Below are 13,431 nucleotides of genomic sequence, written 5' to 3'. Positions count from 1 at the left end.
TGCCACATTTGATACTTATGGGATCAAGCACAACCACTTCATGTTGTACTATTCTTAGGGAAACGGTCAAGTTGAAGCCACAAACAAGACACTGCTGAGAATCCTAAGAAAAATGATACATAACTACTCTGGGGGCTGGAGCATGCATCTTCCAGACGTCTTATGGGCCTATCGCACATCCCCAATGAACGCTACGTGTTTCTCTCCTTACTCATTGGTGTATGGGTCTAAAGTTATTTCCCCTGTGTAAATGATGATGCCTCTAACAAGAGTTTCAACATTTAACGATGTAGAATGGGATGCTGTAGCATGCGCAAGCTGGGGGTGGAAGGACCTTGAGGAAAAAAAGGGCAGAAACAACTAGGAAAGCAATCCTTTACCCTGAACAGGTTACTATAGCCTACAACTGCACAGTCAAGCCATGTAACTTCAAGGAATGAGATCTTATCCTCAGGACAGCCGAACACATAAGGAGGCAAATCTCCGGACATTCGAAGTTCACCCTATACTAGGAAAGACCTTTTGTGATCAAGGAAGCCTATCGAAGTGGTTACTACTACTTGACTTCGGTCAACGAAGGTATGCTAATGAAATCTGTCAATGCAAAGTGGCTAAAGCCATATTACTACTAAAAAACTTTTACTTATTTTGAGAAGAACAAGCTCCTTCTATGCAATGATCATTTTGCTTACTCTATGAGACCTTGTAAGGCCATGCAACGATTAACGTACCCTAAATTTTAACGAAATGAATGAGCATTTTGTCTAAAGATTTGGTACATTCGTTTCTTTACATTGGCAAGAGTAACTAGAAGGATTTCTTCTAAACAAGTTATAGCAGTAATCATGCCAAGGCTATAATAAAAGCCCACACCAAGCCAATCAATGCAAAATCAATGTTAAGTAAGCTGCTCAATGGTTCAATGCTCATGCAACATGCTAAGCCAACACGCCATAAAAAACAATTGATTCAAGCAACTAAAGTTTGTCCAAAAGCTAGTACTTATGCAACATGCCAAACCTATCAATGCCATGCAAGCTGCTCAATGGTTCAATGCTCATGCAACATGCCAAGCTAATACGCCATGCAAAACCATTGAGTCAAGTAAATAAAGCTTTCCAAAAAGCTATACTGATGCAACATGCCAAAGCCTATTAATGCAAAATCAAGACAAGCAAGGAAAAGTTTTTAAAAGCAACAAGCTAATCAAAGCTAAACAAGTCAAGCTTTCCTTACTTGTTCTACTTCTTCATGTAAGTTATGACATCTTTTTCATTTTTCCTTAGAGAAGCTTGCTGGCAAAATGCCAAGCGGCAGGATCAGCTATTTCTCCCAGGAAAGCAGGCAAAAGCTTAAACATGTGCATAAGAAAGATCTAAATAAAAGTTTATCTAGCAAATTCTCATGCAAGGCAAGAACATTAAAGACGTCATAAGCATTATGATAAAATTAACATCAGCATCCAAAGCCAAAGGAAGGAGTCAAAAGCAAATAAGCAGAATACAAAGCAAAGTGGCCCCATAACCATTGTTAAAAAAACAATAATCTAGCGGTCTAAAAGGAAAGTACAACTAAAAGTATAGGTGGAGTGAGGAAAGTAACTTTCTTCATAGCTTGCTAGTTCAACATCTCAAGGTTTATGCTCGGCCAAGAAAAAGAAGCCAAGGGTTAGAAAAATGCAAACAGTCAGGCAAAGCGCACGATAATAGGAAGGTAAGAAGTTAAGCTTAGAACACCACTTTTCGGAGGAACTGCTAAAGATGCTAGCATGTAATTGATCTGATGCAAGTTGAAGACATGCCGCTATTACCTTGGAGCTCACGTGGACCAACTTCTTCAACTTGAGCTTTTCACCTTTAGTTCTTTACGCTATAGTTCGAGAACACGCATCAATTTGTTTACTTTAATGAATTGATCCAAAACGCCCTTCTCTTTCTCAAGCTAAAGCCCAAACATGATATCACGCAACTCTCTTAGCTTCTCAACTAAAGAGCCCACTGGCATCCCCAAAGCTACCACATTGCTAATCATATCTCACCAACATAGTAGCATGTGCTTTGTGATTTCCCATAGGGAAGAATGATTCATGCCATAAAGCAGGGTCTCCAGCTCTTACAAAATCATTCCTCGCATGAAGGAAAATAAACCTATCAAGCTCACATCTGCATCACTAATGCACTCAAAGAACTTGCCCAATGCCTTAACTAGTCTGGAGCGGACCTTTACTCCCCTAAAGTTGACCCGGGAAAAGAAAGCCTCACCAGAAGGAATCAGTTCCTTAATCGAACTTAGCACCCTGGCTCTATTTAGCAATACTATGCTTGAGCTTCCTGAGGGCATAGTGCTATGATGCCCACTCTTCCACCGAAGCTTGCTTCTTAGGGGAAAGAACTTTTGGAGAAGGTACAACTTCTGTTGGCTGAACATCGCTACCCATTGCAACATCCTCTATAAGCTCGGGAATAACGCCACTAGGGGCTTCAACACATACTGTAGACTCTACAACACCAGCATTCACTCAGAGAAAATATGCACAAGTGAAGAAACATATCAACAAACAGAGACACAAAGTAACACAGCCCACAAAAGGTATCTAAGGCAGAATTCCAACAAATCAACATGGTTATACATGCACATGCAAAAACATGAAGAAACCATGCTAAGTGAAGTTTAGCTACTTCCTACATACACATATAAGCTTAAGAAAAATTCAAAGACATAAGGAGAAGGTTGACAATACCCTTATATCTTCCACTTCAACCTGAACGTCATTATTCAAAAATCCATCAACCTCATCAAGATCAACATCCTTTGCTGCTTTAATGTCATCATCGCCGTTTAGTTATCTGCCACTGTCTTCACCCTTCGTGTCCTTCCCTAGGGTAGCTTAAGGATGTCCTCAACTCCTAGGGTCAGAATTGACACTTGTATTGCTGTTTTCCTCAGCGGCCAAGCCTTCGACAGCTGCCTCATCACCGTCAGTTTCCCTTTTGCATTTCATTCTCCCTTACTCGCAGTAATAATATCAAGGAACTCAGGATGTTTCGTAGTGCTGGAAGAAGCAGATGCTCATGCATTCCTAGTTTTACAAGTAGGGCCAGCATGAACTACTTATTTGGCAGGAGTCTTGGTTGTGACAAAGTTATAATTAGCATATAACCACAAAGCAAAGGGAACAAGATCTGTTACAGTCTTTGGCTTCACTGCGAAACCTTCACTCTTCAATTTCTTCGGCATAGAGAAGAGTCAAGCTTGCTACTAGGTGGACCGTCTTTTACCACCCAAGGCCTAGATGCAGTGAACCTAAAGTGTTTCACTGCATCATCTGAGACACAACATATAAAACATTAAGGAATAGCATGCAAAGGTAAAATTAGCAAGAGAAGTCAAACCAAGAAATATACTCGAAGCCGCTTTTCTCTTGATTTGTAGGCTTTCCTTTGCTAACACCTAATGCCCCACACTTCTTGGTGCTCTGAGAAGAGTCACCCGAAGCATTGCTTTCCTCTGTTGTAGTAGGGCATCGATGCTTCGAACTATAAGCAACAATAATAGGCTCTAACACTAGCCTGGGATGGCTGACAACGCTGGGAGACAATCGCGGTTGCTTGTCACCATGAAACTTAGCGATAGTAGGGAAACACTTCAACCAATAAGCGGTATAGCCTTTAGAGATGCCACCTACCCGGGTCTGGTTGGTAATGTACTAAAAATGGCGAAAACATTCCTGAGGCGCATACATAGAACTCCAAAACAAATTATTGAAAGAGACCTCAATTTTCGCATGGAAAGATATCGGCACCCCTTGGTCAAAACCCAGTTAAAATCGCACCCGAAAATGAGAGTAAGTTACACTTCTTTCTTTGCTATCTTCCCTCTAAAAGGGGATTGAAGAAGCTAACAAAGTCAACGATTTTTCGGTAAGCAAAAGGAAATCCAAAATCTCGGAGAGATGAATTGATATCACACTTGGATCATCGTCACAAGTAACATCGGTAAAGAACATCATGGAGGCAAAACCTTTTGGGACTAACACATACAGACGAAAAACAAAGCCAGAAACATCGTCTAAAAGCTCAAAGAAGTTCTGCTTTTTTGCTGGAATTTTCCCAAACCAACGGCAATCTAACGAGAGCTTTTTAGGCAAATAAGAGGAAGAATCAATAACATATCGGCTTTTCGCTGCATCGAAAGGGTAAGAGGTTATCTTCAGACCCTTGATACACTCACATAAGAAAATTTGCAGAAAGCTAGTGCAGAGGAAACTTTTCAACGGGGCACTACCCGCAACTTGTTCCTCCAGAGTGTGAAGTTGATCTAGCTCATGGTAGAGAAGCCTGAAAAACAGTGAAACCAACGGAACCACATGGCCACGTACTATCGTCATAGCCCAAGGTATCACCTGGCAAATGAAGGTATCCTTGCTATCACAAAAGACAAAGTGGCCTAGCCACAAACACAACATAGCCTCGAACCTGCAGTTCGGCTCTTGTTTACTTGCCAAAAGTGTTTGATCCATTCGTTGAAGCGAAAACCTTGCTCGGAGAAATAGGAGCACCATTCTTCAAAACATAAAAAATATTCTTGTTTGTAGAAGGAATGACGTAATGGAAGGGATCCACATTACCCGCAATTGGAAGATGCATAATATTGGCGACATCCTCCAGAGTAGGGATAAATTCTCCCCAAGCACAAACAAAGGTGTGGGTCTCTGTACTCCACTTCTTAACCAAGTGGCGAAGAAATTTGGGCTTGAGGCAAACAACCTGCTTCTTGGTCATGAAGAAAGCATCCAAAACCTTGGCCCTTTGTCAAGGTCGTGCATTGGTTCGCAAAGTTAAGCCTAGTGTCCAACCAATGGCCTCACCATATGAGAACTTGAAGTGGATCGGCACGGCGGGAAACAACTTACCCTCGATGTAGCACTAAGAAATACATCTGGGATCAATAGAAGAGACCGAGTCTAAGGAAGGCTCTTCCTCCTTGAAATCCTTGCTTTGAGAACCAAGATGAGATAATGGCTTCCCTCGTCGAAGTCGGTCCTCAGTAGTGAAGGACCCATCAACCGCAGTTGAACACTTTGGTGATTCCGCATCCATAATACACCTATGGAAAGAAAGTGCCAAACCATAGATACCACAAGCCAGTGCAACATGCAAGAAGAAACGTGCAAGTATACAAGGCAAAACACGATAACGAATCTATCCCCGGGAAAACAAACAAACACACCCTGGGAAAGCAAAAGGGTACGTTCATAAAATTCCAAGCCCTTTATGCGAAATTCTAGGACTTTAACATGAGACTATTTTCCCTACATGCTATCACACAAAATACATGCCATGTTATCAAAGCCCTAAAAAAAAAAAAATCTAGCCAAGGAAAGTATGTTATACATGTACCCAAGCAAAAACAGGTTATGTATGCAATCAAGCTAATCACACCAAGCAGATCAATGCAACTGATCAATCCATCCCACTCAAATGCGCACCAACATGCAAAAAGGCTAGGCTAAATGACAATTTCACAGATACATGGAAAACATAAGAGAAATCAGAGAAGGCAAACACACATGATTTTGAAGCTTACAAGACTACCCAAGGAGTGGAGTTTGATTTCCTGAAGGAAGGATCTACACACCTTGTGCGTCTATGTTGAAACTCCAAAATCTTTGAAACACATGATCAAAATGAGAGATGCATGTCTAATTTCATCACCATGGCAAACAGAGAAGACAAAAGGAGAAGAAAATTTCAAAAAATGGTCAAGGAAGAATCCTTACTTGAAGAAAACCTTGTTGCAAAACACAGAAAAGCACGAATAGGATGACACAACCCAGCCCAAAGAGCAGAGAAAAATTTGGAGATGAGCAGTTATGAAAAAAATTGAAGAAGGAATGAGAATTAAAGAAGGAGAGGAGAAGCAAGGACAAATTAAACACTTGTCCTAGGGAGAAAAGCAGTTTGTACCAGTTACCAAGTGAAGGTAGGGGAATACCCAGAGTTTCTCCCTATGATTGGACATGCACGGGAAGTAAGGTAGCACAACGGCAAGAAGTGATCCGTTGCCACGCGGAAAGAGGAAAAGTCCCATGAGGAAGCCCACATTCCAAAAAAAAAAAAAAAAAGGAAAGGAAAGAAAGGAGGGGAAGACCAAGCCACAAAGTGATACTCCCTTGAAACCTAGAGAAAAACCCTTCACTTACATCAGGAGGAGGAGAAACCATTGGAGGGAAAAACACAGATAAGATTAGAGTAACACCGAGAGAGACATAGAGAAAACATAGTAAGAGAGAACCACCCAGGAAGAAGCCCTGAAAGTTCCACTTAGCCTAGAAGCATACTCCAAACCCTAAGCATCACCATCCATGCAACCTTAGTAATTTCCATAGCTTTACATCAAACATCCCCGCCATTAGAAACCTTACAATCACCCTAGGAAAGCCTAGATTATCCAGCAAAGAATGTCATACAACCATGCAAATCCCTTCTCTCTTATGTAAATTGATAATCTTCTAGCTTCCACACCACGTTTCACTTGAGCAAGTTATTATCTTGATCTTTCATGCAATCTTCGAGCCATTGATGTTATCGGGGTATTTTCTAAAACAAACTATCTCTTTTAAGATATCCCGGGACTTGTTACGAATCCATACCAAGAGAGATAAGGGGACGTTCTCAAAGCCTAAGTCCACTTCGACCTAAAAGTCCCCCAACAGACGTCCAAACCACCCCCTTCTCTCTTGTAGTTTTATTTGTTTTCTTAAGAGGGTCAAGTTTATGTGTCTCTCTCTTTTCTTGTACATTTTACTTTATTATTTTTTCTTATTTTACGACCCTAATTAAGTGTAACTTCTCTTTTTGATTTAATAAAATTTCTCTCGTATCGTCGAGATTCTTCTTAAAAAAATTATAAAAAAATAGAAAAAGAAAGAAAGTAGCTTACTCCATACAAATACGAGGTCGGTCTGTGAGTTATAGGGCAAATATATTAAAAAAAGGGTCGATTTCATACAACAGCAGCTTATTTAGGATTTAATTATTGGGAAATATTGACATTATTGTTTTCAAGCACGGAATTCAATTGGGATTTTAATTCTTTTAATGAATCTAGGGGTATTCAATCAAGATTTTAAGTGATTCTCTGAAATTCAATGTGTATTCAATTAGGATTTTAAGATAGTTTATTAAAATCCTTAGAAATCCGGGTGTATTCAATTAGAATTTTAAAGAAGTTTATAACATTCTAGATGTATTCAATTAGAATTAGAATTTAGAGAATTTAGAAAAGTTGAGGAATCAGAGAGAATTGGAGAGATTTTGTAGTGTATTTTAAGCATCCACAAATCTCATCTGTTCGCATGAGATTTCGAGGGAATTGAATCAAAATTTTACATAGAATTTCTACAAATCAGTTAAATTCCGTAAAAATCCATGGATTTATAAATCTATTAAAATCTTTCAAATTCCCAATTGAATACACCTCCCACCCCACCCCACCCCCCCCCCCCCCCCCGGGGAGCGTAAAATTGAGGGAGTATGATTCTTTCTCCTTCTCTCACATTCTCTATTTCATCTTTCTCTTTCTATTAAAAATTAATATAAGATGTTGATGTAACTTAACCGTGACCGTTCAAATAAGAGAGGAATGACGGGGAGGGAAAAAAAAAAGGAAGAGAATGCTACTCCAAAATTGAGATGAGTTAAACTTTGAAGCCAACATTTATTAATAAAAATGATTTTATTTGTCTATTTTGTTTTTTTTTATTCCCCAAATTTTTCACATGTTTTAATGACTTCCAAGTACAACATGTATAAATACAATTCTACAAACAAAACTAGACCGTAGAGAGTATACATCTAATCAATATATATGTTAGAGTCAAATATTAAAGTCCAACCTAATTGGTTTACATAGTTGTAACCAAATTGAACTAGAACTCCCCAACAATGTTCATTATACAAGGAGCAGCTGTGCATAGAAGTGCTTCAATCTATTTCGTCCTGAATTCGCCACAAAATGTATTACAAGAAATAAAGATATCTTGAAGGTGATATATACTAGAGAATTTTGAGAATCATAAAATTAATTAGTGTGATGAGTGTTAATCAGTCTAAAACTGTTCTGAAAACCTAAAAAATGAAATTGGAGAATACCAATATACTTTTGCCATACAAATCCTTCACTGAAAATTGACGTCCTCCTTTGCGTTATCAGGAAAATAAACAAACCAAAAGGGTGCACTAGTTTATAGCTTGCGTGTAGAATCTAGAAACAACAATCCTGCTACAAAACAGACGAACACCGTCCACGTTCATACTTTAGCACTCAGCACCAGCAGCCGTCTGCCCACTTTAAAACATTACAAGTAAAATATATAATCCTTAAATGCATGGATCCCTAGTGATCATCATAACTTTAAGTAAACTAGAAACCCACTGGAGATATTAGAGCAGTTCCCAGTTAGTGAGAGCTTTGACAGAGTAGAATGGGTTGGCGTGGAATATTGGGTTTTGAGTACGGAATAGTTCAAGCACCGCTGGGAGCTGATATTTCAGGACCGGAGCTTGTTGCTGCTGTTGCGAATGCTGGTGGACTCGGTTTCCTCAGAGCTCCTGATTGGGTAAGCCTCCCTTCTTTCCTTTTCCTTTTTTTGTTTTCCATTTTTTCTTCTTCTTAAATTCCAGTTGGAAAATGATTTTTATTGATAGTTTTATTTAATTGGATAATAAATGATTGTTATAAGTTCCCAGAGAATTCATTAGAGGAATGTTTCCAATAGAAATTAATTGTTCTTGCATATCCCTACTGTTTTTCCAAATGAATCCCTCACTAAGATTTCAAATAGCTTTCCCGAATTCAAGCTGATTATGTTTCACCTCTTCCTCGGAGAAAGGGATCAAACAATTCCCAATCATGGTTCTTAACTTTCACTTCACCTTCTGGGAATCAATTTGATAACTTTGTAGATGAGTGATTATTTCATGGATCCCGTAACACCAACGTACCGATATACCAGGTGTGGAAATACACGTGGTGCAACGGCTTATGTTCTGGATACAATGAAAAATTTCTCCCTGTTAAGCCCTTACCTGACAATTGTAATATCAGCTAAGTTTGTATCTCTATTAATTCGGTCCTTTCTACCTGCACTCCATTAACATTCTGCACTTTCATATTGTTAGTAAGAGCAATGCTTGGGCCATCAGTCCCCTCGGTAGAGATGGGAGCCTCCCACTCACACGCTGGCTGGTGTTCCTCGAAAAATCCTTCTTCATAATTGTCCTCTCTACATCACCAATTTGAATTGATCCACATGTTTAGCTTGTTCAACTACAAGAGAGGGGTGTTGAATTATAAGTCTATAGCTGATTAGTATTAGTGAAATAAGATGAGTTTATTTGTGTATTCACATGAGCATATCTGCCAAGTGTGAGGTCAAAAGATGTAAGGCTAAAATAGCCATGTGTAGTGATCCTAAATTAGCTAGATGTGTGGTTGAGATCAAGTGTGATGTGTGTGGATCCAGCTAAGGCAAAACGGTCATGAAATGCACGTGTGTGTGCTTAATTTTCCATTAAGAGAAATATATTCCTCTCTGCAACTTCTGCAAGAGAGAAGAGAACATTCATTCCTTTTGCATCCTTCAATCCTCTCTATCTCCATATCTTATAACCCAGAAAAATAAAAGAAAACAACAAGGGGATCTTGTTGATGTTGAGTTCTCATGTAATGCATATGCATATCAAGATTTGAAATTTTGACCGTTAATTTTCAACCTTTGTGGAATGGAGTACATACTACATATATGAGTTTGCTAAATTTTCAATTAAAGAAGGAATCGTTGATATACTAATTTTAATTGATCATCAGGAGTCACCAGATTACTTGAAAGAGCTGATAAGGAAGACTCGAAGCTTAACTAAAAAACCATTTGGGGTTGGTGTTGTTCTAGCATTTCCTCATGAGAAAAATCTACAAGCCATATTGGATGAAAAGGTTGCAGTGCTGCAGGTTTACTGGGGTGAATGTTCGGAGGAGCTTGTGTTGAAAGCTCATCAATCTGGGGTTAAGATTGTGCCTCAAGTAAGTGTTCTCGGAGCGATACTGTTCTGAATTATAAATATGAATGTCATCTTGTTTAGCAGAATTATTGTGTTTAACTTATATCTATCTTTGTGCACACGCTAAAATTAATCGGACATATGTTTTGTCTTTTCTTTTTATATATTCTATTGGCAGAATACATGCGTATGATACAGCATCTGGCATGTTAATTGTTGTTTTCTTTCCTCAACGTGCTGATGAGTTGTATATAATTCGGTTCAAGGTTGGGAGCTTGGAGGAAGCGAAGCAAGCAATACATGCTGGTGTAGATGCAATTATTGTTCAAGGGCGTGAAGCAGGAGGGCATGTGATCGGTCAGGTGAGCTTGCTTTCTTGGATCTTGTTTTATTGACACTGATGATTTTACAATAGTCACATACTTAGTTTTGTGTTTGCTTGATTCCTTAAGTGCCTATTGCCTGATACTTGTCAATTGAGATACTTAGAATTATTGACACCCATGTGCTTTCTATTGTTCAAATTATAGGATGCTTTAATTTCATTGTTGCCGAAGGTAGTTGATCTTGTTGGAGATCGAGATATACCTCTCATTGCTGCTGGTGGCATTGTGGATGCCCGTGGATATGTTGCTGCTCTGGCCCTTGGTGCTCAGGGCATCTGCCTAGGAACTAGGTTTGATATACTTGACCTGTTAGACTCTTCAAAGAGCATATTTAAACAATCTTGCAACTAAGGTTTCGGAAACAGCACATTTTCATATCATTGAGTTACAAATTTCCAGAAACTTTCTCATACCGTGTTCGTTCAAGATGTTTTCAATTATAAGTGGAGTTTTAGTAATTTGGTTTTTCTATAAATTTGTCCTTGCAGGTTTCTTGCAACTGAAGAAAGTCGTGCTCATCCTGCATACAAGAGAAAGGTGGTTGAATATGACGCAACTGAGTACACTGATGTATTCGGCCGTGCAAGGTGGCCCGATGCACCACATCGTGTTCTGCATACACCTTTCTTCAATGATTGTAAATATAGTCCTGCTGATCAAAATGAAGCGGGTCAACCTGTCATCGGCCGCGCAATAATACATGATAGGGTGAGGATGAAATTTTTCTCATACTTGACAAGCAACGCTTACCACTAGAACAAAGAGTATGCTATTTCCGGTTTCTGCATTTTTTCATGCATTGCATATAACTAAGTGGAATGTCTTTATTTGACTTGGAGTCCAATGGATAGCAATCTTGACTTATATTCTCTATCAGGAAATAGAAATTCGCCGTCTTGCCGGTACTGTTCCAAATGCGACAACAACGGGTGACATTGAAAGCATGGTGATGTATGCCGGCCAAAGTGTAGGACTCATCAAGGAAATTTTACCTGCAGGGGAGGTGGTAAAGAGGTTAGTTGAAGGGGCTCAGCTTCTGATAAAAAACAAGTTCAGTGATATACTGTAATCTACAGATGCCTTAATTTCACACTGGAAAATTTGGAGAATTGTGCTACAATGGTGAACAAAGTTGAACTAGTATTATTTTGAAGAAAATAAAACATCGTCCCTGTCAGTCATGTTTATTGTTCAACCATAGTATTTGTCGAGAAATGGGGTATGCGATGAACTGTTTGTTTGTTATATTGCATAATTAATCACAAGGATACGTTCCTTGAATGATTCAGACTACAAGATCCATTTTAGTTGATTGTTTCTTAAAACTATTACAAGGAGAATTCAAAGTTCGATGTAGAGAGGAGAGCATATTGTTCTAACATTGTTCGTTTCTATTCTACACTCGCACACAATTAAGCACTGTGTCGAAGAATGTCGCCACTTCGATTGTTACTTACATTGTTAAACACAAACACTAGAAAAATAATGTCTTTTTTCTTTTTCGGCACACTGGCAATTTTGAGGTTGAATTCCATTGTTGTGCTGGAAGTGAGTTCTGAAGATCATTGGAGGAACTTTTCAACCCAAATTTCATTCAGTGCTAAGAGTTGTACCAAATATCTATTTGGTGTCGATTTGCAGTTTATATTATGTCAAGTGTGTGTCAGAATCTAGGCTTTCATGAAGCAGCAAGCAGAATTCAAGTCTGCGATTGAGCAGCAGCCGACAAGTGCGTGCGATTGGCACTGCTGCTGAAGTTTATGCAATAAGAGAGAGATTATTAGCTTGCAATGTTGCTGGGTTTGGTAAGATTGTTTGGGTCATATATAAAAATAAGGCCTGCTGTGGGCTAATACATTTTTATTTACTTAAAAGTCATGCGATGCCGACCCATTAACTCCAAAGCCTAACTTGGGTTTCGGGAGGGTTGCTTTCCATCACAACTCAACTAACCGAGGGCTTAGACTCATCTTTCTCCAAAGCGCTTCTACCATATGGACAACCAAATTTGAGAATATCTCGTCTTCTTAGATAACGATAAACACATCACCAAACATGCTATCGTTGTCTTAGGGGCATGTGAGCACTGTGTATTTCAGAAGAAGGCCATCAACCATAACTTGTAGTTATTGTCAATGCCAAAAAGACTGATCTACCCCTGCTCTAACTCAGGGTGTGCTAGACAAGGAGTCAATGATGACCTACGACAATAAGGAGAGAGAGAGTGGTAGAAGAGAAGTTATGCGTATGCAATTGTAGATATGGGTGACGGAGACAATGGTTTAGCAGCTTTAGCTAGCATTAGTTAGGTTTTTTTAGCAGTTGACAATTTTATTAAAACTAGGAATACAAGGCCTAACCTTTCATTTTATTAAATGAAAACTAATGAAAAGGGTTTAAAAATTTTGAGTTTTAATCAAAATGACAAAAAGGTGTTGTAAGTGAATAGTATCAGGAGTGACTTTTTAAAGTAAAAATGTCATTTTCGTTAAAAGTGAACAATACCAAGAGTGTTTCGTTAAAATTTCATTTCATTGATGTGAATAAAAAAGCCCAACAAAATTTATGAGCTTAGAAAATGATGCAAAAGCAACCAAAAGAGTCTAAAATTTTACATATATATAATTATATTATACAATATATAACAGATGTAAAAATTAAAATAAACCCTAGACCCCTAAGCACTAGGCCCCTCCCCACTGTTTGACTACCGCTAACCGCTTTTTATAACCTTGTTTATATCTAATAAAATTCTTCCATCATTCACAAACAAAAGAATAAAATTCTTCAAGCAAGCAAAGTTTCAAGAAAAACAAAGATAGAGTAAAGCGAAGAAAGCAGTTTATTAAAAGTCTAGCAAATTGATAAACTTGCATGAAGATTGGCAAAATCTAACACAAGCTAAACAAAGCAGACTACCCATTTAGCAACTTGGATGACTTTGGGCTTTCCAACAGTAGTTTGCTTATCCGACACCTCATCTT

General features: G+C 38.7%; 1 protein-coding gene across 2 annotated transcripts; it reads left to right on the top strand.

The window, feature by feature from the left end:
• The first annotated feature begins 7,987 nt into the window (after positions 1 to 7,987).
• On the top strand, positions 7,988 to 11,803 carry LOC137726100 (uncharacterized). Of its 2 annotated transcripts, none has more exons than XM_068464970.2 (6): positions 7,988 to 8,620; positions 9,871 to 10,083; positions 10,328 to 10,423; positions 10,592 to 10,737; positions 10,936 to 11,155; positions 11,325 to 11,803. In XM_068464970.2, exons 1-6 carry the CDS (start codon positions 8,486 to 8,488, stop codon positions 11,514 to 11,516), a joined length of 1,002 nt encoding a protein of 333 aa, XP_068321071.2. In that variant the 5' UTR covers positions 7,988 to 8,485; the 3' UTR covers positions 11,517 to 11,803. The 2 variants fall into 2 exon arrangements, with proteins under 2 accessions (XP_068321071.2, XP_088551054.1); XM_088694928.1 differs by having other exon boundaries at positions 8,259 to 8,620; positions 10,936 to 11,211; positions 11,325 to 11,463.
• The last annotated feature ends 1,628 nt before the right edge of the window (positions 11,804 to 13,431 follow it).

This window comes from Pyrus communis, chromosome 5 (genome assembly GCF_041283825.1).
Source record: "Pyrus communis isolate YQ-2024b chromosome 5, ASM4128382v1, whole genome shotgun sequence".
Lineage (NCBI taxonomy): Eukaryota > Viridiplantae > Streptophyta > Magnoliopsida > Rosales > Rosaceae > Pyrus > Pyrus communis.
The sequence above is the reverse complement of the archived record's forward strand: the minus strand, read 5'-3'. Positions and strand labels throughout refer to the sequence as shown.